This window comes from Mirounga angustirostris, unplaced genomic scaffold, assembly GCF_029215605.1.
Source record: "Mirounga angustirostris isolate CCGP_5_RB_7025 unplaced genomic scaffold, mMirAng1.0.hap1 SCAF_9, whole genome shotgun sequence".
NCBI classification, from domain to species: Eukaryota; Metazoa; Chordata; class Mammalia; order Carnivora; family Phocidae; genus Mirounga; species Mirounga angustirostris.
The window spans coordinates 136,081,168-136,106,952 of NW_026991717.1; the positions used below are offsets into that span (position 1 = coordinate 136,081,168).

The 25,785-nt window shown below is 45.0% G+C and overlaps 1 protein-coding gene and 1 long non-coding RNA gene across 3 annotated transcripts in view; one reads left to right on the forward strand and one right to left on the reverse strand.

The window, feature by feature from the left end:
• The window catches only part of AK7 (adenylate kinase 7), a 69,465-nt gene that overhangs the window by 40,518 nt on the left and 3,162 nt on the right, over positions 1-25,785 (forward strand). Inside the window, exons 9-16 of the mRNA XM_064571543.1 lie at positions 514-591; positions 1,452-1,601; positions 5,678-5,806; positions 7,459-7,588; positions 14,716-14,844; positions 15,212-15,280; positions 19,853-20,050; positions 23,113-23,333. Coding sequence (XP_064427613.1) covers positions 514-591; positions 1,452-1,601; positions 5,678-5,806; positions 7,459-7,588; positions 14,716-14,844; positions 15,212-15,280; positions 19,853-20,050; positions 23,113-23,333 — 1,104 coding nt within the window. The remainder of the gene's footprint in view (positions 1-513; positions 592-1,451; positions 1,602-5,677; positions 5,807-7,458; positions 7,589-14,715; positions 14,845-15,211; positions 15,281-19,852; positions 20,051-23,112; positions 23,334-25,785) is intronic.
• The window catches only part of LOC135361644 (uncharacterized), a 38,087-nt gene continuing 15,406 nt past the window's right edge, over positions 3,105-25,785 (reverse strand). For both annotated transcript variants that reach the window (XR_010405308.1, XR_010405309.1), the window contains exons 2-5: positions 23,689-25,240; positions 17,625-17,703; positions 10,500-10,574; positions 3,105-7,474 (exon numbers count right to left, since the gene is read on the reverse strand). This is a non-coding gene — a long non-coding RNA (uncharacterized LOC135361644). The remainder of the gene's footprint in view (positions 7,475-10,499; positions 10,575-17,624; positions 17,704-23,688; positions 25,241-25,785) is intronic.

A 25,785-nucleotide genomic window follows, 5' to 3' on the forward strand; every position in this document is an offset into this window, starting at 1 on the left:
TCTTTCCCCAGCACCCCCTCTGCAGGTGATCCGCACAATCATCTGTGTACTGCTGCCTCCCCTTCAGACTGGGAGCCCCCTGAGGGCAGGTCCTGCCTTACTCATCTCTGTCTCCAGTCTCTGGTGTGCAGTGGTGAATGTTGAATATTTGCAAAACAAATGAATCAATGAATACCCTCAGGGCACCCGCCCTTTACAAAAAAAAAGAAAGAAAGAAAAAGAAAAAATTATTGGGTGCCTGGGTGGCTGAGTTGTTGGGCATCTGCCTTCGGCTCAGGTCATGATCCTGGGGTCCCGGGATCGAGTCCCGCATCGGGCTCCCTGCTCGGCGGGCAGCCTGCTTCTCCCTCTCCCACTCCCCCTGCTTGTGTTCCTGCTCTTGCTATCTCTCTGTCAAATAAATAAATAAAATCTTAAAAAAAAAATTTATTCATTTATATTGACATTCATTTAAGACATTTGTATTAAAATCTTACAAGCAAACCAAATAGTATTTCTATTTTCCTCTAACAGTGCATCAGTAAAAATACTGGCCCTGGGAAAATCCAGAAAATACCCAGAGAAAATGCTTTCCTAACCAAGGACTTAACAGTGAGTAGTAAGAGATTCTTTTCCTAAATGTATTGGTTCTTGAGGGATTTGGGGTCCGAAATCCTGGCTTCCAGTTTTATCTTTGCTCCTCCTGCACAGCTAAACCTTTTACCCTAAAGCAATTTCCTCTTGTCTTCTGAGAGCTTCTGTTTTCTTTTCTGAAAAACCCTCAGAGGTCCTGGTCAGAAAACGTACTTGAAAACTGTTTGATACGTAAATGCTTTACAGACACTGGATGTCCCTCTCTTTGGCCTCTTTGTATAATTCACACAGGAACCCGGGATTTCTGATTTCATTGCAACAGAAACCTACCCAGCTTTAGTCAGCAGTGTGCCCTTTGAGCTTGCTTTAGGACACAATTTTTTAAATTATTTTTTTTATTATTATTAGGAATAAATTGCATCAAAACACTACGTTTGAGAATTTTCTGGAAGGACTGGTATCACTGGTTGCCTCTGGGGAACAGAGCCGAGTGGGTGGTGATGGGGGTCGAAGAGAACTCTTTCCTCTATACTTTTTCTTTTGGATTTTGAGCCAAGGGATTGCACTATTCAAAGAACAGATACAGTTACAATTTGCAAAAAAAGAAACCTTACACTGGGACTTCCAGCATCCCCCTGCTCTGAGCTGCTTGTCTAAGAGCCAGATGCTGCCTGTCCAGAGCGCAGAGGTGGGAAGAGCTTAGAATTCTCACGGAAGACCACAGGGGGCGCTCTGTCAACACCGAGTGCCACCGTTGATTGACTTCCATGTTTTGTGACTGTATATTTTTTTCTTTAATCACAGTGATTTTGGTCTGTTGTAACTGTCAAAGTGAAAGAAAAGTCAAGTCAAATTTCTAATATTCCTTTATCTCTTAGCAAGAGTGCCTTGACCATTTACTGGTCAATTTGAGAATGGAAGCACTTTTTGTGAAGGAGAATTTTAACATTCGATGGAGTGCCCAAACAGGATTTGTGGAAAATATCAACAATATCCTCAAAGAGTACAAGCAAAGCAGAGGACTATTGGTAACTATAACAATTTTCCTGTTTTGATAGCCTGTTTCAATTCAACTGTAACAATTTCCTGTTTCCTGTTTTAAATTGGGATTTAAGCAAAGTAAATGAAACTTTTAGTATAATCACATGAGTGAAAATATTTTCTTTTTCAAATGTCCCAATTTCTTTTTTTTTAAATCAAAGCAGTTTTATTTGTTTGGTTTTTTTTTAAGATTTTATTTATTTATTTGAGAGAGAGAGAATGAGAGACAGATAGCAAGAGAGGGAAGGGGGTCAGAGGGAGAAGCAGACACCCAGCTGAGCAGGGAGCCCGATGCGGGACTCGATCCCAGGACTCCAGGATCATGACCTGAGCTGAAGGCAGTCGCTTAACCAACTGAGCCACCCAGGTGCCCCAAATGTCCCAATTTCTAAAATCAAGTTCTTTTTAAAATTTGATCCATTTGTTCATGTCTAACAATGTATGTATATATTATATTAATGTCAACCAAATATTAAACATTTTAAAGTTAATACAGATAATGACTGTTATGCTTGACACAAATTGAACATGATAGTAAGTTCAAAACTGACTGCCACAGCACTGTCTATATACGGAAAAGTAGCAAGTGCATCCTGGCCTGACTGTTTCAGCTCTGGTTACCTACAGGAGACCGTTGGTGGGAGGTGGAAAGGAGAAGACTGATTGTTACTTTGGTTTTTTTTTTTTTTAAGATTTTATTTATTTGACAGAGAGAGCACAAGCAGAGGGAACAGCAAGCAGAGGGAGAGGGAGAAGCAGGCTCCCCGCTGAGCAGGGAGCCCGATGTGGGACTCGATCCCAGGACCCTGGGATCACGACCCGAGCTGAAGGCAGCCGCTTAACCGACTGAGCCACCCAGGCGTCCCCTGATTGTTACTTTGATCTCTTCCTGTTGGCCAGGGGATTCACTGGTCATTTATCATCAAACTCGTCAAAGTAGACGTGCTTATCTCCACATTATAGATGATGAAACCGAGGCTCAGAGAGGTTAAGCAATTTCTTCAAGGTCACACAGCTAATCAGAGATTCGAACTAGCTGGGATGCAGACTTAGCTAGAACAGCCTAACTTCAGTGTCCCCACACCTCCCTCGCTGAAATCAGCTATATGTAGCCCTTGCCCAGCTCCTTGATTTACCCCAGGGAAGCATCCAGGATAGTGGGTAATACATTAAACATGTGTTGAAAACTGTCGGGTAGCCTATAAGAAACAGGTGCCATCCTAAACATAGCTACCACTGTGCATGGGAGACTCCATACAAGCAAGAACAGTATCATCATTGTGTCCTAAGAACCATATTCTCCTGAAAAACATGCCTAGTTAAGAGTAAGTAGGAGAGGGGTGCCTGGGTGGCTCAGTCGTTAAGCGTCTGCCTTCGGCTGGGGTCATGATCCCAGGATCCTGGGATCGAGCCCCGCATCGGGCTCCCTGCTCCGCGGGAAGCCTGCTTCTCCCTCTCCCTCTCCCCCTGCTTGTGTTCCCTCTCTCGCTGTGTCTCTGTCAAATAAATAAATAAATAAATAAATAAATAAATAAATAAATAAATAAATAAATAATCTTTAAAAAAAAAAAAAAGAGTAAGTACGAGATGTGCCTCTCAGCAAAGGAAACAGTGATGTCTTTAGCATCCGAAATACCCATCTTAAGTACTTGGAGCCTATCCTGAGACACACAAGACCCAACTCAAGTGGTGAGACTAGTGTTGTCCTCTGTGGGTCCAAATGGAAAACAACACAGTTAGGGTACAAGGACATGACACCTTAAAGAAATAACATGGTTCCCGATTAGCAACACTGGACAGAACATGATAGAGGGAATAAGCATCTCTAAAAAAAATTTTTTTTAAAGATTTTATTTATTTATTTGAGACAGAGAGAGAGAGAGAGCACAAGCAGGGGGAGGGGGCAGAGGGAGAGGGAGAAGCAGACTCCCCACTGAGCAGGACCCTGGGATCATGACCTGAATCGAAGGCAGACGGTTAACTGATGAGCCACCCAGGCGCCCCAAGCATCTCTAAAAACTGAAGAGTCTATCCATCCCTGGGGACGTTGGTCAGCGTAGATGCATAGGACAGAAACTACCCAGGATAAGGCAGACTGTGCCATACCAGTGACATCCCAAAACATGGAGTCTTAAGCCAAGGGCTTCCATGATTCCGGTCCCCTTAGCAAGGCAAGGTGGTCCCTGCTGCAGACAGATGCATCAAGCTACCGTGACCGGATGCCACTAAATAGCCCATTCCTCTAACTCTTCATGTTCCAAATGATGCTCATCAACAACCCTCCATGCCTGCCTACTCTGAGGGAACAAATGTACCAGACAAGTGCACTTGGAGTTCGGAGTTCAGGGGTAGTCAGACTTCTCAGTATTAAGTGAATAAACTGCCGTTCTGGTTTCTCACCTGGCTGAGGTGTGCCTACCCCAAGAGACAGATCTGCCATCGGTGTGTGGACAAAATGGTGCTCGTGAACATGCTCAGTTGAGAGCTGGACCTCAGGCCATGGTGAATGCACCAGGCCCACCCAGGAGCACAGCCCTGCCCATCAAGACTCTGCTTGAGCTGCTTTTTCCGACACCCTTCCACCGCACGCCATCTTGGTCATCACCATTGTCCCGAAAGGATCCCTCACCAGATAAGACCAGTCATGTTCACCGTCCTCACCCAGCCCCCCTGCAATGTCCCTGTTTATTTCCTTCACAGCCGTGGTCTCCTCGTCTGTCAAATGGTAGTAATAATAACCACAACCAACTTGGTGGCTGAAATTATATGACCTTTAAGCACATGGACACTCTGCCAATGGAAATTCTTCCCATCAGCCTGATTTTGGTTATTAATATGCCTTACAAAATACGAGGCTTCAGTTCCACAACTGTTTGGATCATTTTGCAAGAAATGACTGCTACTGATATTTTGAATTCTGTTGGAAATAAACATTTACTCCCTGGTTACAAATGTCAGTTTCTGGAGCATTCAAGCAAGTTTTGGCAGAAGAAATGGTGGGGCTTTTTTTTTTTTTTTTTTTTGATGAGTATATTTTTAAAAACTAGAATAAATTAACTGTGCTAAAAAGTAAAGTATGATTAAAAACCCAGTCAGTCCAGAAACAATATTCATGAGGCAATAATCTAAGCCCCCGCACACTGGACCAGAAATTCTGTCTTTGTTGTCTTTGTAAGAGTAATATGACTCATATGTGGAATTTAAGAAACAAAACAGATGAACGTTGGGGAAGGGAAGGAAAAATAAAATAAGATGAAATCAGAAGGGGAGAAAAACCATAAGAGGCTCTTAACTCTAGAAAACAAACTGAGGGTTGCTGGAGGGGAGGTAGGTCGGGGGATGGGGTACCTGGGTGATGGGCATTAGGAGGACATGGGATGAAATGAGTACTGGTGTTCTATGCAACTGATGAATCACTGAACTCTACCTCTGAAGCTAATAATACAGTATATGTTAACTAAATTGAATTTTAAGTAAAAATTTTTAAAAAGAAGTAATATAGTAGTGTGTAATGCTCAAGTACTTTGTTCTTTAGTACTTTTAATACTTTTGTGTAATGCTTGAGTACTCTAGTACTTCAGTACTTCAGTACACTATATGTTAATTAAATTGAAAATTGATTTTTAAATAAAAAATTTTTTATAAAGAGTAACATGGTAGTGTGTAATGCTCAAGTACTTTGTTCTTTAGTACTTTTTAGTACTTTGTTTTTAGTACTTTTAGTACTTTGTTCTTTTAGTACTTCTAGTATGTCCAGAGCACATCTCATTGAGCGTTGTGTCCCCCATGGTTGGTCGGTGCACATAGTAGATGCTCAATAAGTCCCTGCTGAACGAATGAACAGGAAGGGCCACTCCCTGATTGGGGAGCAGTGCTGCGAGGACGATGTGGCACTGACCACAGAGGCCGGCCATGGAGGAAGTGACTCTAGAGACTTGACAGAGGAGAGTTAGCCTGCAGGACCCCGAGATGTTCAGGAAAGGCACCCCCTGACATGAAAAACACTCTGTCGAGCTACAGCTTGTTCACCACTCACTGGATGGTCCTTGTTCTCCTTTTGCAGCCGATCAAGATCTGCATTCTGGGTCCTCCTGCTGTGGGAAAATCCAGTATTGCCGAAGCCTTGTCTAAGTATTACAAGTTGCATCACATTAAATTGAAGGATGTTATTTCCGAAGCCATAGCGAAACTGGTAATATTTCTACTACTTCACTGGGAATTTTTACATCCTAAAAATGCTTTTCTTAGTCTTGTAACAAGGAAGCCACTAATTTTACGTGGCATCCTGCAAAGAGATTTGTTATTTTAATTGGATTTTGTTTTTGGCCCTAGTTATGAAAACAGAGCATCCCACAGGACGTTCCTCTGTGAGATGGAAGCATCTTTCATGGGGTGCCCTTGAAATTTAGTCTGTCTCCAGCTGTTGCTAAAAAATGTATCTTGTATGTTGACTGGAACATTTTTAGGGTTTTTTTCTGTTTTTGTTTTTTGTTTTTTAAGTAGGCTTCATGGCCAGCATGGAGTCCAACGTGGGGTCTGGACTCACCACCCTGAGATCAAGACCTGAGCTGAGATCAAAAGTCGGATGCTTAACTGACTGAACCACCCGGGCACCCCAATTTTTTTTTAGATTTTTTTATTCTTGATGTGTGTTTCTCAGAGTATTATCAGACTATTTATTAACTGCTTTAAAAGAAAGAGACTATTGGGTGCCTTCATGGCTCAGTTGGTTAAGCTTCCGACTCTTGATTTTGGCTCAGGTCATGATCTTGGGGTCATGAGATCAAGCCCCTCACTGGGTTCCACATTGGGTATGGAGCCTGCTTAAGATTCTCTCTCTTGGGTGCCTGGGTGGCTCAGTTGGTTAAGCGACTGCCTTCGGCTCAGGTCATGATCCTGGAGTCCCGGGATCGAGTCCCGCATCGGGCTCCCTGCTCAGCAGGGAGTCTGCTTCTCCCTCTGACCCTCCCCCCTCTCATGTGCTCTCTCTCTCTCATTCTCTCTCTCAAATAAATAAAATCTTAAAAAAAAAAAAAAAGATTCTCTCTCTCTCTCTCTCTCCCCTTCTGGCCCTCCCCCCTTGCATGCACGCATACACTTCCTCTCTCTCTCTCTCTCAAAAAAAAAGAGAGACTATTTTCTTAGAGCAGTTTTAGGTTCATAGCAAAACTGGGAGGTAGGTACAGAGATTTTCTACTCATCCCCTACCCTTTGCATGCATAAGCTCCTGCATTATCAACACCCCCTCCAGAATGGTTACGTTAGTTACAACTGTTGAACTTATACTGACACTTCATTATCACCCAAAGCCCACTGTTTACTTTAGGGTTGTTCTTGGTGTTACACATCCTATGGGTTTGGACAAATGTATAATGACATGTACTTACCATTATAGTACCTCACGGAGTAGTTTTACTGCCCTAAAAATCCTCTGTGCTCTGCCTATTCATCCCAACCTCCCCTCAGCTAACTGCTTTTTATCATTTTATTGGAAATGGTAGCTACTATGGTATATTTCCTTAAATGATTCCTGAAAGTCTTAATTTCTACAAAATGTGTTTCCTTCAAGTAAGATATCACCTGACACCTAGAAAAGTGTTGATTCTTAAGCAGTTCTGGTGTTAACACAGAAATGGATTCTTCTCCTAAAATAGAGTAAGAAAAACCTCGAGGCTCTCAACCATCTTTGTAGATACACACATCCTGACAACTTGCACAATGACTGTGGGTGAGCGTATTCCCTATTTGGACACCAGCCTTTTCCAGGATCGTGCGCCAGATGATTTTGCGAGTAGCAGATCTGTGCGGGGCGTCATCCAATTTGAATATCCCTGTGGTATGTAGGAGGCGATTGTCACACCTAAGGATGAAGGGGAAGAGGAAGAAGAAGGTGAGGAGGAGGAAGAGGAGGAGAATGTGGAAGATGCACAGGAGCTCTTGGATGGCATCAAAGAAAGCATGGAGCAGAATGCAGGTAGCGTGCCCAGCTCGGGGCTGCTCTTGTTAACAGGCTTTGTTTCCTTGTTATAAAAGACTACTTGTTTACTTCATAAAGTACAGAACATATAACACAGAAATTTCAATCATAATCCCACCCTGGCCTCCCCAGGAGGAAAAAATCACCATTGATATTTGGTGACTATCTGATCATAGGATGGGAAAGAACTCCCTAAGTTAACAATAATAAAAGACCAAGTGTATAGTCATAAATATTTTAGAAGCATCAAAAATCATTAATTAGGGTGCCTGGGTGGCTCAGTTGGTAAGCTTCTGCCTTCGGCTCAGGTCATGATCCTGGGGTCCTGGGATCAATCCCTCATCTGGCTCCTTGCTCAGCAAGGGGTCTGCTTTTCCCTCTACCCCTCCCCCCTGCTCCTGATATCTCTCTCTCTCAAATAAATAAATAAAATCTTAAAATCATTAATTAAAAGGCAAAGGACAAACCAGGAAAAGATATTTGCCACTAACATGATAAAGACGTAATATCCTTAATATATAAAATGCTCAGGCAAACTAGTAAGAAAATCATTAGATCCTTAATAGAAAAAAGTGGATGAATAACATGGAGCCATAATACATTCAGGAAGAAATACAAATAAGTGGAAAAATATCCTTACTCATTGGGTAACTGTAAGCAGTTTGTTGAACAAACTCACTGGGGTGAGGGGTCACAAACTCGGGACCCATTCTCTCCCCTCTCCCGCTTGCACAGAGTTTCAGGCTGGTTCCATTGCAACTCCTAGATAATAAGTAAGTAGTCTCTTTGTTCATGCTTTAAGAAGTCCATGCCAACCAGATAACTGCAAGCTGTTTTGAACTTAGACATTTCCAAGGACCTGGTTACTTGGCAGAAAACCAGTGTAATTATTCGGAAACTAAAACCACTTCATTTTGATTTATGTAGACAGTCGAGATCCTCCACCAAACTGGTTTTACTGGTATCACCTATAGACTAGTCCAACGTGTGAGCACTGGACTCTGATCCAACGGACTTTCTCCCCTCGTCACCCCCTCAAGCACGTTTGGCTTCTTTCACTTACCCCCTGCTCCTCTCCTCTTTGCTGGTGGCTGTTTCTGATCCTCCAGCGTTGGGCTGGGTGGGTGGGAAGTGGGGAAGAAGGACAGAGGCCTAAGCTGGGCCTGGGGACAGATGGCTCCTTCCTGGTGTTGCCCTTCACAGACCCTCCCACTGAGGACCACCCACTGCATTCCTGGGGGCACAACTCTTGACTGCCCTCCCCACCTCTGGTCTTCTAGCACAGAGGCCGTTTGTCCCTCCAGGTGGTCCTCTCGCCAGCCACTCGGCTTCAAGAATTCTAGTGTCTCCATGCCTTCCTCTGAAGGTATCTCTCCCCCACCTCTCCTTGCCCCAGGCCACTCCAGTCTGGTGTTTAGGGGTGGAGAACATGGGCTTGTATGCACACACTGGATGTCCACTTCAAACAGGTAGCTGATTATCTGTGTCTTGGTTTCTGCTTTGGTATGGGCTGGGCCAGGAGGAAATGGAATTTAGAATCCTGGAGATATCCCAGAGGAAAAGGAAGGTACACAGAAAACCCAGTTTATTTTTCGAAAAATTTTTAATTAAAAAATTTTACTTATTTATTATTATTATTTTAAAGTAAGTAGGCTCCACACCCAGCGTCAGGCTTGAACTCACGACCCTGAGATCAAGCATAACACGCTCTCCTGACTGAGCCAGCCAGGTGACCCTTTTTTTTTTTTTTTAACGTCATCCCTGTGTCTGACACGGGGCTCAAACTCACGACCTCGAGATCAAGAGTAGCATCCTCTACTGACTGTAGAAAACCCAGGTTAATACTTTGAGAGAAAACATTGCCCCTGCCTCACCTATGAGATACGTGGGAGCCAGGATGCTGGTTTTAGGGAGACTACCAGCATCCTGGCTCCCACCACTTGGGGAAGGAGAAACAACCCAAGATAAGACATTCCGCTGTGAGGACACCTGGGGAAGGAAATCTGGCAAGGCCACAGGAGAGGGTGGAGGGCTGGGATGGTAAGGAATCTACAGGTGTCCATGGCCCTGGGTGTATACACCGGAAGCCTGAGAGCTAAGGCCAGAGCAGAGCGCTGGGAGTGGAACACCCCCACCCCAAGAGGAGATGGAAGAGCGTCTAGGATTCAGGCTAATGGGATGAGACAAACCCTGGACAATATTTATTGGACAGAGACATGTAATTGGTCTTTGCAAGAACCCAAAAATCGTATCCAAAGTGTGTCACTGCTCTGCTCAAGCTCAAGAAGGGCCTATCCTTGGCAGCCAACTCTGTTCTGCCCCCAAATGTAAAGAGAGGCCACTCTGGGGACACCTGGGTGGCTCAGTCGGTTGAGCGTCTGCCTTCGGCTCAGGTCATGGTCCCCGGGGTCCTGGGATCGAACCCTGCGTCAGGCTCCTTGCTCAGCAGGGAGCCTGCTGCTTCCCCTGCTTGTGCTCTCTCTCTGTCTCTGTCTCTCTCCCTGACAAATAAATAAATACAATCTTAAAAAAAAAGGAAAAAAAAGAGAGGCCACGCTGGGTCAGCAGCCTCTGCCCCGAGGGGCCCTGGAAGGGGACAGAGGAAGTGGCCTGCAGCCTCCCCCCACCCCTTCCTACAAGATTGGAAGAGTTCATTCAGTCCCCTTTAACCTTAGGAAGGTTTTTTGTTGTTGTTGTTTGTTTGTTTGTTTTTCTTCCTCAAGTTTGTCCTCAAATCCTTCCTGTTCGTATTTACCTGAAACTAGAACGTGGACCTTGATTATGTTTGGACAAAGCAAGACCTCTGAGCTCCCTGCACAGACCTACATAGAAATTACACAACCCAAGCGAGGACAGAGGTCAGCTCGCTTTTCCCTCCCATGACCCAATTTGTTAGTAAATAACTCACGATTCCAGCGAAACCAATTTCACAATCGCGCAGTGGGGCACCTCCATGTCCTGAGAATTCCACTCCAGTCGGCCCCTGACAATGCAGCCAAAATGGGGGCTTGGTTAAACCGGAACGCACCAGGTTGCCGATTCTTTGTGCTCACTTTATGTGTTTCAAAAGCCTTGTGGGATTAGTTGAAACTAGTTGGTGGGGGCGCCTGGGTGGCTCAGCTGTTGAGCGTCTGCCTTGGGCTCCGGTCATGGTCCCAGGGTCCTGGGATCGAGCCCCGCATCGGGCTCCCTGCTCGGCGGGAAGCCTGCTTCTCCCTCTCCCTCTCCCCCTGCTTGTGTTCCCTCTCTTGCTGTGTCTCTGTCAAATAAATAAGTAAAATCTTGGGCGCCTGGGTGGCTCAGCCGTTAAGCGTCTGCCTTCGGCTCAGGTCATGGTCCCAGGGTCCTGGGATTGAGCCCCGCACCGGGCTCCCTGCTCAGCGGGGAGTCTGCTTCTCTCCCTCCCTCTGCTTCTCCTCCTGCTCATGCTCTCTCTCTCTATCTCTGTGTCTCGAATGAATAAAAAAAAAAAACTTTTAAAAAAGAAATATTTAATGATCTAAGAGTAGCTTTCCTGGCACTATTAATCACTCTAGTTAAATCAAACTTAGCAAATAAAGCTTCTGGAATAAATATAATCACAAAAGGAATACAGTGATAGCTCCTTTGAGTCAACTGTAACAAGAAAACCTAATTCTACAAAGCTCTAGAAAATTATTTGTTTTAAATTACTAGCTATGTACTAGAAAAGATAATTGTGGAACATTCAATTAAGATAAAAGGATTGGCTTAAATAGAAAAAATTCTGAAAACATAAAGCAGGAACATGTTTAATAATTTAAAAGTTTCGGGGCACCTGGGTGGCTCAGTAGTTAAGCGGCTGCCTTCGGCTCAGGTCATGATCCCAGGGTCCTGGGATCGAGCCCTGCATCAGGCTCTCTGCTCAGCAGGGAGCCTGCTTCTCCCTCTCCCACTCCCCCTGCTTGTGTTCCCTCTCTCGCTGTCTCTCTCTGTCAAATAAATAAATAAAAATCTTTAAAAAAAAAATAAAATAAAATAAAACTAGTTGGTGGAGTTCCAGGTAGTCATTGGACTAGTCTTTCAACTTTTCTGTGAGTTTGAAAATAAAAATTGGGGGCGCCTGGGTGGCTCAGTAGGTTAAGCATCCGCCTTTCGCTCAGGTCATGATCTCAGGGTCCTGGGATTGAGCCCCGAGTGGGGCTCCCTGCTCAGCGGGGAGTCCGCTTCTCCCTCTCCCTCTGCTGCTCCCCCTGCTTGCGCTCTCTCTCTCAAATGAATAAATAAAATCTTTTAAAAAATGAAAATAAAAATTGGGGGGAGGGAGGACGTATGTAACTGTATCAACATCCTAGTGTCTATCCTCTGCATGGATTATTTTGAAACGTTGGATGCACCTATTTTTTGAAACGTGTTTTAGTAATTGTGAATATGGATTCATGTTAGCATTTTAAATATTACTTGAATGTGAAAGATAGACTTAAAAAAAAAAGCAGGTGGTGTTTTGAACGCTGTCCAGTAGAGCTGTGTTCATTCATTGCAAAGTAGAAGTGACAGTCCCCTTCCAAGGAGCCCCACACTGCCAAGGTCATGGGTGTATCTCTAGGAGGTCACAGTTCTCTAGAGAGAGCCATTTGAGCTTGGCCCTTTGTGTACCCACATTCCACAGTTATCAGAAACTGCTGCTCGAGGTCCCTTCTTGCATACTGAACACTGCAGCTCTGCAACAAACAGGAGCGAACGGCAAAGCTGGCTGGCTGAACTCAACCAAGGGATGCATGGAGGGGCCTGAAGCTTGATTTCTGAGCATGTATGTGCCTTTGCCTCAGCAACAGAAACTTTGAAAATCAGAAATAGACTGCTTAGATAAAACTCATCTTCGAATTTTGCTGAATCCCTCGACATTTTATTTGGCTTTATTTCTTTGCACCACAGTAAACCTTACTGAGAAATAATGTCAAATCATTTCGAGGAATTTCATTATGCGAAATAACGCCTTTGATTTTCTTTCTTTCTTTCTTTCTTTTTTTTTTTTTGGTCTCAGCCCTAACATTTAAATTTCTGGAAGATGCAATTAGTTTTGAATCAGTTCCTGCCTAATGAGTTGTGTGGCAATGGGAGGTAGAAGAAAGAAGAGGTGTTTTAATGACATCATTTTATTGTCATTAATACAGTGATTAAAAGACACCAAAAACTCGGATGCCTGGGTGGCTCAGTCAGTTAAGTGTCTGCCTTTGGCTCGGGTCAGGATCCCAGGGTCCTGGGATTGAGGGAGTAGGACTCCTTGCTCAGCTGGGCGTCTGCTTCTCCCTCTCCCCCTGCCTGTGCTCTCTTGCTTTCTCTCTGTCAAATAAATAAATAAAATCTTAAAAAAAAAAAAAAAAGGGGGCGCCTGGGTGGCTCAGTCGTTGGGCGTCTGCCTTCGGCTCAGGTCATGATCCCAGGGTCCTGGGATCGAGCCCCACATCGGGCTCCCTGCTCCAGGGGAAGCCTGCTTCTCCCTCTCCCACTCCCCCTGCTTGTGTTCCTGCTCTCGCTCTCTCTCTCTCTGTCAAATAAATAAATAAAATCTTTAAAAAAAAAAAAAAGATTCCCCCTCTCTAAAACAAAATTAAAAAAAAAGAGAGACCAAAACTATTTTATACCGTAGATCCACGGATAAACTAAAAGTATGGTATGACCCTAGAAAGAGCTTTGTAGATCAATTACTCAAAGTTGCCAAACTCACCATACCGTAATGCACACATTAAGCAACGTAAGGGCAGGGCCGTGTCTCAGAAACGGTAGCTGTTTGATGATTACAATAGAAGAATACATGAGTATCACAGTGAAGCTGCATCATATCGTCCTTTAACCACTATGCCCGTTTTAGATCAGACTCCTCCCTCCTCAGCGATGCCATATGCAACCGCCGGAATCCGGCCTCCAAAGCTGGAGAAGGAACTGTGTAGTGGGGCCAAGGTCAGGAATGCAGATTTGGAGAGACCCAGGGTGGGGAGGGCGTTCGTTCCTGCAGCTTTAAAGAGAACCGTGCCTTTGAGAGTCAGATCAAGCTCAATTTTTATTTTTTAATTTATTTTTTCCTTTTTATTATTTATTTATTTATTTTTAAAGATTTTATTTATTTACTTGAGAGAGAGAATGAGATAGAGAGAGCATGAGAGTGGGGAGGGTCAGAGGGAGAAGCAGACTCCCCGCTGAGCAGGGAGCCCGATGCGGGACTCGATCCCGGGACTCCAGGATCATGACCTGAGCTGAAGGCAGTCGCTTAACCAACTGAGCCACCCAGGCGCCCTTCCTTTTTATTTTTAAGTAATCTCTACACCCAACGTGGGCCTCGAACTCACCACCCCGAGATCAATTGCATGCTCTACCAACTGAGCCAGTTAGGCACCCCAAGCTTGATTTTTATTCCAATGCAGCAAATATTTATTACTATTGTTACACTATTAGTAAGTCGTGTGTTAACAACACATGTGAGGGGTGCCTGGGTGGCTTAGTTGTTAAGCGTCTGCCTTCGGCTCAGGTCATGATCCCAGGGTCCTGGGATCGAGCCCCGCATCGGGCTCCCTGCTTGGCGGGAAGCCTGCTTCTCCCTCTCCCACTCCCCCTGCTTGTGTTCCCTCTCTCGCTGTGTCTCTCTCTGTCAAATAAATAAATAAAATCTTAAAAAAAAAACCCAAAAAACAAACACATGTGAATACTATCTCACTTAAATCTTACAACGGAAACATTTATTTCTGTGTATTAAGGCTATTATTACTATGTCTTAAGGCTATAAGGCTATGTATTAAGGCATAATATCAAAACAGAATTGAGTGAACCCTGCTGGCAAGTGGGAACACTCGGGACATCTCCACTTGCTCCTTGTTCTGCTTCAGCCAGAAGTTGTGATTTTACCCAGAAGAATATTTGGGAATTCGCTACATCAGCATTTGCTTCTGGTCTTTATTGCAGACAAGCTCATTGGGTTCTCCTATTTTATTGTGCATTACAGTTCACGTGTCATGTTCAAAATACAAAACCACATATTTGTAACTTTAAGGGAAAATAAAAGATTTTCAGTAGTAATGTTGACTACACAACAAATTTTGAGATGGCTTCAGAATGTAACCGCCATGTAGAATGTGACTCCCTAGTAATATATATTTTTTTCTTTTTACCAGGCCGACTAGAAGATCAATATATAATTAGATTTATCAAAGAAAAGGTGAAATCTATGCCTTGCAGGAATCAAGGTTATATTTTGGATGGATTCCCAAAGACCTATGATCAAGCTAAAGACCTGTTCAATCGTAAGTTCGAGTGTTCCCCTTATTTATTTATTTTTTTTGGTAAGCTTTTCTTTCTTTATGTAAACTCTACCCCCAACGTGGAGCTTGAACTCACAACCTTGAGATAAGAGCCACATGCTCTGTGGACTGAGCCAGCCAGACACCCCTCCTTCATTTGAGTGCTTACATTCAGGTAAGTTGCAACGTATCATAGTAATAGTCACTCAGTTAAAATTTAAAAATCAGAGAGACTGTGTCTAAAATACAGGCTTTTCTATTATTGGTTAGTTTTCTAGTTAACTTCTAGTTAAAATATTTTAATTTTTTGCCAAGTTGTCCATAGTGACAGCACGTAATAAACACAACAATGTATATTTTGTTTTATTAGAAGAAGATGAGGAGGAAGAAGAAGAAGTCAGAGGCAAAATGTTTCCCTTTGATAAACTAATCATACCTGGTAAGTTTAAAATATTTCTTGAAGGTCATATTTAGAGGAATGCCATTTTGCACCCAAACCATCTTTTCGATGTCAATAAAGCAGATCTCTCTCCCCTTCTCTCTTGCTTTCTCTCTCTCTCTCTCTCTTCTTTTTTTAGGGAAAAAGGGAAAACGATACCCTTAAACATAAACTCTCAAGCTAGGGAATGTATGGGGGGGCAGCAATCAGGAATACAGGAATACTAAGTTCTGAAATGGACAGAAGTCTCTTTGAGAATGTTCATTTCTGCTGCTCCCTCCGGGAACAAAGCACTGGGTGGCCAGTCCCCTGATGCCTTGACTTCTGAGTCAGTTGGCAAGATGACCAGGGACTGGACCCTTCCTACCATTTTAGATGCTAGCCATGCCATCATCTTTCCCATCTTTCCCAAATCCAGGGTTGAGACTGGGCAGGTGCAGAGCGTCTCGGTTCACTGTCCATGAAAATACACAGTCGTTGCACGATGTCCTCTTGGAAGTAAAGCATAAACAACGTATTCCACGAAAAAGGATTTGCTGAGTACCCGGCAGGCATTTCTTGTGACCTTGCCTTGAACTTTTCAAGTTTTTTTTTTTTTTTAATCAATTTGCATGCAGTATCATCATAGGAAACACAAAAACAGCTTTTTTTAGCAACTGAGCCCGATGTCGTAATGGCGGCGGGGGTGGGGGGCTCTGCTCACTTGCGTCAGAGTCCCCGCGGGAGTCAGTTGATGACAGCTTGCCATGAAGCTTCTGGAAGCACTGGGGCTACCAGAAAGCAGTCATCCTCAGGGACAGATATTTACTGTTTGCCTGAGGGCCCTGAAGCCTGGGGCAGGAACTTGCAACAGCAAAGGGGTGGGTTGTCTTGGATTTCCCATGCACGTATGCATTGGGCTTAGAAAAAGTTAAAAAGTTAAAAAGTAAAGTCGATTAACCAGATCTGTCTGGTTTCTGAGAGTTTATCACTTTTGGGCAATACTCATTCATTGCAAACTGCATCGTAAATCCTCATGCTCTCACTGGGGCAGCTCAATGAACCATTTGTCTGTCATGTGCCCAGAACTGCACAAGATAGGAATTCCTTGAGCCTTTGCACGGTCCTGCCAGGCTGGAATTAGTCCCGTTGTTACCTGATCCAGAAGCCAAAGCCCAGGGACTTACCCAAGACCGCTTCCCTGGTATACAGAATTGCTTAAATTCAAACTCGGCCTGCTCTTCTCACTGCCTCCAAAACACAGAATTAATGAAACCCCTTCAGGAAATGGAATCACAAACATGAAACAGTCAACGATTCTTAAGCGTGGTCCCCTGGGCTGCCCTCCCTCTGCTGGATGTGGTCCAAACGGGTCGAACATGTCTTCTACTTGGAATGTTTAGTCTGTTCATAGTCAGTTATCCTCTTTCTTTTTTTTTTTAAAGATTTTATTTATTTATTTGAGAGAGAGAGAGCACATGAGAGGGGGGAGGGTCAGAGGGAGAAGCAGACTCCCTGCCGAGCAGGGAGCCGGATGCCGGACTTGATCCTGGGACTCCAGGATCATGACCTGAGCCGAAGGCAGTCGCTTAACCAACTGAGCCACCCAGGCGCCCAGTTATCCTCTTTCTGGAAATTGTCATTATTTTCTGTCTTCCTGGAAGAAATGAGAGGATTGTCTCATTTGTCCCCGGGGGATTTGAGTACAGGGAGGTGGCTGAGTGAGAGGCCAATGCCATTGAAAGCAGGGTCCCCAGAGCAGGGGGTATGCCACACCATGCTGGGTCGCGTGGGGAAGTGTGCGAGGCTTGGTCAGGAAGCAGGAAGCATCGAGGGGAAGGCTAAGCCATTGCCTTAACTGGGGTTTCTGTGGGAAAGGCAAGGCAGGGCCGAGTAAACAGCTTTTTTTTTTAGAGGATTGGCTAGTTTGAGCCAGTCCCAGTGGGTTTTGCTCTCTAGTTCCCTGGTACCTGGCTCTGGGATGATTTAAGGCAGGGAAATATTGGCTTGGTGTGTGAGAGTTATAAAAAGGGGGTGGTCATCTTGTATATGAGGGCCATGCTCCTGAGTAAGTGGTTGACTATCTTTAGGAATTAGCTAGTCCTGAAAGGGGCAGTGTCTCTCTAGGTGTGTAACGCCCTCCGGAGATGTCAAAACATCGTAAGATACAGAAAATAATAAATCTGATTAATACAAGTCTCCGTGCTTGATTTGAATGATAACGCATTTGAATCTGTGGTGACCCAGTCATAGGTGGTATTATCTCTCCTTGATAAATTGTTGCTTTTTACAACTGCTGCTAGCCTGCATCCAGTTCAGTTCTTTTCAGATCTCGTTGTTGAAGCAGACAAGTTTAAAGTCATACCTGCTTGGGGCTCCTGGCTGAGTCGCCACTCTTCATCTCAGGGTCATGAGTTTGATCCCCATATCGGACGTGGAGCCTACTTAAAAAAGTGAAAGTAAATAAATAAATAAATACAGTTGTATCTGCTTGATGACTATGGAAAAAATGTTTTAAAACACAGATTTTCAGGGGCGCCTGGGTGGCTCAGTTGGTTGTGTCCAACTCATGATTTTGGCTCAGGTCATGATCTCATGGGTCATGAGATCAAGCCCTGTGTCAGGCTCAGTGGGGAGTCTGCTTGAGATTATCTCTCTCTCTCTCCCTCTGCCCCTCTTCAAATAAATAAATAAATCTAAAAACAAAACAAAACAAAACAAAAAAACAGGGGCACCTGGGTGGCTCAGGCGTTAAGCATCTGCCTTTGGCTCAGGTCTTGATCTCAGGGTCCTGGGATCAAGCTCCGCATCCGACTCTCTGCTCAGCGGGAAGCCTGCTTCTCCCTCTTCCACTCCCCCTGCTTGTGTTCCCTCTCTCGCTGTCTCTCTCTCTGTCAAATAAATAAACAAAATCTTGTTTATTTATTTGACAGAGGCGCCCCTCAACCTTTATTTTCACTGTTAACACACGAAGCAGATGGTATTCAATGGACATCCACCTGCCCCTTAGGCACACTCTGCTCTGGGCTCTGCTCTGTACACTTACTTTTCTCACTCACTCAAGAAATCTTATTAGAATGCGTTTGAGTGAGGGCGCCTGGGTGGCTCAGTTGGTTAAGCAACTGCCTTCGGCTCAGGTCATGATCCTGGAGTCCCGGGATCGAGTCCCATATCGGGCTCCTTGCTTAGCAGGGGGTCTGCTTCTCCCTCTGATCCTCCCCCCTCTCATGTGCTCTCTCTCTCTCTCATTCTCTCTCTCAAATAAATAAATAAATAAATCTTAAAAAAAAAAATAATGCGTTCTAGTGAAAATGGCATTATTATGTGGCAAAGCAAGAGAATTTAATTAATTAATTAATCTTTAAATGTCCCAATAAAACTTGATTTACAAAATCAGATGATGGGCCGGATTTAGCCCACAGGGAACCAATACAATTTTAGGATAAAAATTAAACCATTTCCATGCTTTGCCAAACTCTTACAGGTAGCAAGTTATTTGCAATACACCTGGTTAATGATCTGGGCACCCTTGTATTCTGACCGTGTTGAGAACCTCTGAGAATAGTAACTCACGTAGAAAGTCTATTTCACTGATGTGCACTTTAACCATTCATTCCCTCAACAAATATCTACTGAACTTATACAAGAAGCTGGAGAAACAGCTGCTTTCAGTTTAAAAGAAAATCACAGGTTGGGGGCGCCTGGGTGGCTCAGTCATTAAGCATCTGCCTTCGGCTCAGGTCATAGGGATCGAGCCCCACGTCGGGCTCCCTGCTCAGCGGGGAGCCTGCTTCTCCCTCTGCCTGCCGCTCCCCCTGCTTGTGCTCGTGCTCTCTCTCTGTCAAATAAATAAATAAAACCTTTTAAAAAAAGAAAAAGAAAAAGAAAATCACAGGTGGGTGAAATGATCCCCATCACTAATCTGATCCCCGTGTCCAACATCAGATAAGCGCTCTGTTGAATGGAAGGCAGATGCTTCCTAGCCAATTGCATTAAGTTAGAAGAGAGCTGGATCCTTGGGAAATTAAAATCCCAAGGGGAGTCCTTGTTTTTATTAATTTGCCAAATTGGCCATCAGTTTGCTCAGCCGCTAGTCTCTTTGGGAGCCCGTGATGCCGTGCTGGGAAAAGGGCGAAGTGGGGGTTGACTGGGAGGCGGTCGATGCCACAGGGTTATCAGAGATGTGCTAATTCCAATTTCTGCTGCTTTTTGTTATCAGATTTGTTTTTATTCAATTAGATTTGCTACTATTTGCTATTTGGTATTAGATTTGCTATTCTTTTTGTCATTAGAGATTTGCTATTTCTAATTTCTGCTGCTTTTTTTAAAAGGGAAGGAAGGAAAGAAGGAAAAAATAGAAAAATAACAGATCTCACAAAATACCAGCTGGTTGGGCCTCATCAGGTAGTGTCTGGAAATGTCAGTGATTTGTATCTATGTATCTTCCATGAGAGGCAGCAAGGAGGCCAGTCTGTCATGAGGTCTAGCCTGGTAACTGGACATTTCGGGTTAAGCACTGGTCCAGCCACCAGCACCTGCTAGTTTGCTCCTTCATCCTTGGGTTAACTCAGGAGCCTCTCTCTCTTTCCCCAGAGTTCGTTTGTGTGCTGGACGCCTCGGATGAGTTCCTGAAGGAGCGGGTGATGAACCTTCCTGAGAGCATTGTGGTAGGGACCCATTACAGCCAGGACCGCTTCCTCCGGGCTCTGAGTAACTACCGGGACCTCAATACTGAAGATGAGACTGTCATCAACTATTTCGATGAGATTGAAATCCACCCAATACATATTGGTATGAAACGAGCTCAGGACTAAGGTGAATGTGAAGAACCATTGCCAAGTGTCAGGACTCCCCCCCCAACCCAAGGCACCCCAGCTGCCTGCCTGTCATAGGGCTGGGGGCAGGGACGGGGAAGCAGAGCTATGTCCCTGGGGCCAGGAGGTCACAGGATAAACAGGGGAGTGCTCCTCCTGGGGAGTCCTTCTACTTGAGGATTTGGTGTGTGTGTTGGGGGGCGTGTTGGGTATTGTTATATGAAAACATACACATATATTATGAAATCGAATACCAAATTGGCATTTTTTTTTAAAGGACACTTCAAAGATATGTATATTTGCTGCTGGCTGCTTTGGGTCACTCTCCCAGCTTCCTCGGGGGCAGCGTTTTGTCTCTGTAGCATTGCAGGGCCCTGGTGTTCTTCATGGAGCCCCTCCTGGCCTTTATCCCGGCCATCTGACCCCTCCACTGCTACTCAGAAGGCAGATTGTTCTTCATTGCATTCCTCTTTGTTCCCAGTAAACACTGAACTCAGATCTTAGCACCCAGCAGGTACTCAGTAAATAGGAGCTGTCATCAACCTCACGGTGGTGTCATTGTTCCTGCCTCCAAATCTCCGCTGTCATAAATGTTTCTACTCCCCTGGGCTTCGGTGAACCACTAAACTTCCTTTCTGGCTTCCTGGATCTTGACATTTCTTCCTCCCCTGGGTTTGGTGAGAACCCCCTAGCCTGGTGGAAGCTTAGTGGCCAGGCCAAACCCCTGAGGCTCTCTCAGGGTCTCTCTTTGCCCTCAAGAGCCAGATGGGACAGCACCTGGACCCTGGAGAGCTGGGAGGGGTGGCGCCAAGGAACGACGTCCGCATGAGGCAGGAGAGCTGATTTCGGGGCTGGTTCTGCTCATTTGTGTTTTCATCCATGAAATGGAAAAATAACCCCTGGCTTATAGAGTTGTTCCAAATGCAGAGATAATAGGAAGTGTCTGGAGTACCGGGAAGTTCAACATGTGGTAACTAATTTTGTTATTACTAAGGCATAACATAGCGTGCTATTAAGCAATAAAAAGATAATGCAATTTATAAATCTACAAAATCCATTTGGCACCTGCGGAAACAACTGGATTTTGTCCTCATCCGGACGTGTCTGTACACATTGGACCCACGTTTTCCATGTAAAACCTTAGGATTTGAATCTACTTATGGAAAGTAGCTCACCCTATTTGATTAGAGAACTGGGAGAGAACAGTGAGAAAATTGCACAAAAACAGTGATTGCCATCTTTTCAGTAAAGCTCAAAAAGGTATTTATGGAAAAATCAGGAGAGCCCCGGGAAGAAATGTTGAGAAAGACAGAAATGAGGGGGAGGAGTGGATGAGTGGTCATTGCGTGTCTCATTCTGTGCCCGTCACATTTGGCCTCATCTCTACCCCGGATAAGCAGGAGATGACGTAAAAGGGAGGGGAGAAATGGATCTTAGGGATGGGTGTGGGAGAGCGGTCAAGGTCAGGAATGCAGACCAGCCTCAGAAGGATCAGGAATGGGGCTGGCACCTACATTTTCTCTCTGCACCTTCGGACTCCTCTTCTCTCTTGGAGTCTCTTTCTTTCCAGCTCTTTGGACCATCATTTCTCCTCCATCACCCACATGGTGAACTGGGGCCGCCCCACAACCCAGGAGTTTCTACCCTGGGAGCCAAGCCTAGAGCTAGACTTTCCACCCTAATAACACATCCCTAGAAGGGCAAATCCAAAGTCATGGTTTGGGCAGGTTCCCACCCCCAGTCAGCAATTCCCCTGTCCCAGGGTCAGGGCCAAAGTATTGGTTTGGGCAGCACTGTCTCCAAACGTGAGCCTCTTCAAAAGCGTTTCAGAGCACTTTCAAGCACATCAAGTTGTAATTACTCTGTTAGAGAAATTGGGAGAAATACATTTAAATGTCAGGGCACAGGCAACAAGTGGAATATATGAGTTTTGTATTATTTTGGTTTTGTTTGCTTTTTGGGGGCTGGCTTCCTCCCACCAAGTGATACATTGACCCAGTTCTTCCCCTTTTCCCATGCAGAAGCTAGAGGTGCCTCTAGTCTGGGTCAAGGTCATACTGTAGGAACATAGGGAGCGGGCATGGCCATGCTTGTGCCTGGGGCGGGGTGAGAGGAGCCTTACCCCTAGGAAGGTCTGAGGTGCTGAGAACCAAAATCGCCCACTGCACACCCTTCCATGGGGGCACCTTCCAAGGGAGTGGTGTAGAATTTAGTGTTGAGTGACTTTGTGGAGAAACCCATTATTTACCAAGAAGCTGCTGTGGGTTTTTGTTTTGTTTTGTTTTTGGTCTTGATTTTTTTTTTTTTTTTTTAAAGATTTTATTTGACACAGAGACACAGCAAGAGAAGGAACACGAGCAGGGGGAGTGGGAGAGGGAGAAGCAGGCTTCCCGCTGAGCAGGGAGCCCGATGCGGGGCCCGATCCCAGGACCCTGAGATCATGACCTGAGCCAAAGGCAGATGCTTAACGACTGAGCCACCCAGGCACCCCTTGGTCTTGATGTTAACATTAGTCAGATATTCTGGAATTTGGACTTTTCCCGATTCAAGTAGGCTAACTGAAATGGTTTGTTTTTCTTATGAATTGGAAATGTATCCCAGGATCACTGAGTCTAAGATACAGAAAAAAAGAAATGGAGGAAATCCTATCTGGTTTTCAAAGTGCGAACTTCCTTCTGTGGAAACCCCCATAGAAGCATCTTTCTCTGCTTGGATGCTTTCAGGGATGGATAACTCTTTTTTTTTTTTTTTTTTGAGGAGGTCCTTCCGCCCCCCCACCCCAACTCAAAATCAGCGCTGTCAGAGCTCAAAGACTGAGACCCAGTCTTCCAGTCCTGGGACTCCCAGCCACGGCGCTGATATTTGCCAGCGAGCCAAGAAATCCTGAACCGTGCTGGCCACTGGAACACCAGTGCGGTCATTTCCATAACGTACCATGGCACATTTATGGGAACAAAGAATTTTCCGGAATGTGATCTCAGAGTATGTTGCAGAATGTATGTATGTGCTGATCTCCTTCCTCTCTCCTGGTATTTAAAGATGTAGGAAAACTTGAAGACTCTCAGAATAGACTTGCCATCAAACAGCTCATCAAAGAGATCGGGGAGCCTCGAAATTATGGTTTAACGGATGAAGAAAAGGCAGAAGAGGAGCGGAGGGCTGTGGAGGAGCGGCTGGCCAAGGAGGCAATGGACGAAGCAGAACGGGAAGCCAAGGAAGCCGTGGAGTTGGCCGAGAAGATCGCTCGCTGGGAGGAGTGGGTGAGTGAGAGTGTGGATGGGTTCGTGGTGGGGGGTCAAGCCATTTAGGACAGCTGCATTTCCCATCCTGCTTGAAGAGAAATGTCATGGAAATACCCATGCACGTTTTTTGTTTCTTTGTTTTGTCATATGACCATTTCCTAAAAGGTGCCCTTGGTCTTTTGCTTGGGATAAATAATCACGATAACAGTAACTAGCTGTTGCCAGGAGTATTGATAATCCAGATCCCTGTAACTGGGTCCCCTGGTGCCACATGCCAACCTTGGGATTTCCTCTGATTTTCCTCCATTTATCCATCTCACCTGGGTGGTTGGCCTCCTTCACCCTCTCAATCCCCCAAATCATGGAGTCTTACCTATTCTGCTTCCGAAAATCATACTCAGATCCACCCACAGCTCCTCACTTCTGGTCAGGGTCGGAGTTTCTCGCCAGAGTTACGGTGCCTCCTCACTGGTCTCCCCACGGTGCACCTGTCCCTTTCCAGCTTGTTCCCATGCTGCCGCTGGCCGTCCTCCTAACATCCGGATCCATGAGAGCAATTCCCTGTTGAAACGCTTCACAGGCTTGCATCACTGTGAGACCAAAGTCCAAACTCATGATGGGGGCCCTCAAGGTTCTGGCTTGATGCATTTCAACAACCCACCATCTGCGCAACTAACTTCCTCGTCTGCTTTGAGTCTTTCCTAAAAAGTCATCTTTCCAAGGAAGCCTTTCCTGCACACCATATTTAAAATGTCAACCCCATGGGGCGCCTGGGTGGCTCAGTTGGTTAGGCGTCCGCCTTTGGCTCGGGTCATGATCTCGGAGTCCTGGGATCGAGTCCAGCGTTGGGCTCCCTGCTCGGTGGCGAGTCTGCTTCTCCCTCTCGCTTTGTGCTCTCTCCCTCTGTGTTCTCTCTCATTCTTTCTCAAATAAATATATAAAATCTTTAAAAAAAATTAAAAAAAAAATGTCAACCCCTGCTGCTCCCCACCACCTGTCCTATCCCCTTTTATATTTCTCAATTTCCCTCTTTTTGCACTTATTCTCATGGACTATTTATTTTATATATTTATCTTGTTTATTGTCTTTTCTCTGTGCAGAATTTAAATCACAGGAGGACAAGGATTTTTGTCTATGTAGTTCACTACCATACTTCCAATGCCAAGAGCAGCGCTTGGCATGTAATAGACAGTCAACAAGTATTTGTGGAAGGAAGGGGGAGACAAAGGAAGGGTGTCCTTATGCACACATCTTTGGGTGCCTGGTTATCTCCTTAGCACGAATTCCTGAATTTTGTTAGATCAGACTACAGGTGGTTTAATTTTTTTTTTTTAAAGATTTTATTTATTTGCGAGAGAGAATGAGAGAGAGCACAAGAGGGAGGAGGGTCAGAGGGAGAAGCAGACTCCCTGCTGAGCAGGGAGCCCGATGCGGGACTCGATCCCGGGACTCTAGGATCATGACCTGAGCCGAAGGCAGTCGCTCAACTGACTGAGCCACCCAGGCGCCCCAGGTGGTTTAATTTTTGATACATATTTCGAAACTACCTTCTAGCAAGGGTGAAGCAGCTCACAGCTTGTCTACCAGTGGCTTTCCCTTCACTTCCTCTAACCCTGCTTTCTCAGTTTTGCTCACAAAATATCAACCTGATAAACAAAACCCCAACCCACTGCTTTAATGTTCATCTCTCCGGTCAGGCATGTAACAGCTCTTCCTATGTTTCTTAGGTTGCACGTTTTCTCTGCTTGTGTTTGGGCGGTGTGTCCTTTTCTTAGTATTTTGCAAGAACAGCTCCTGATAAGGTAGTGTAGTCATAGAAACAGGAATGGCCTCAGGAGACAAGGGTTTCCCAAGCTGTGTTGCTGGCGACCAAGTCTTGCTCCTTCTCCTTGTAAGTTTGTGGCTCTGTGCCTCCGTTTCTCCATCTGTAAAAGGAGGATGATGATAGTACCTGCTTCATACAGCGACGGGGGAGAGCGATGGGACGGGGGTGATGAGTCAGTATGTGCATAGATATTTGGTCAGTGCCTGGCAAACTGTGTGCATCTCGTGATAGCCTAGCTTTTTAATAATCTGTTGCAAATAGTTTTTCTCAAACTCATCAGTTATCTTTTGGCAGCACTTAATGGTGTCTCTTCTGGACATAAAGAAGTTTTATGGTGGTATGTAGTCAAATCCATCAATCCGTTTCCCATGTTGATTTCTGGGTTTGCTGTCTTGCTGGGAAAGACTTTTTTCGAACAAATAATACCGGTTAGGACTCTTTATCTTGCAAGTGACAGAAAAGCAAACTCCAAATGGCTTAGAAATAAAGAAAACTTATGGATTCACATCAAAGTTCAGGGGGGTAGGGCTGGCTTCAGGCAAGGCTTGATATAGTGGCTCAGATGGTGTTACCAAGGACCTGGGGTCCCTATCTCTGCTCTGCCCTCCACATTGGCATCATCCTTAGGTTCTACCTGATAAAAGT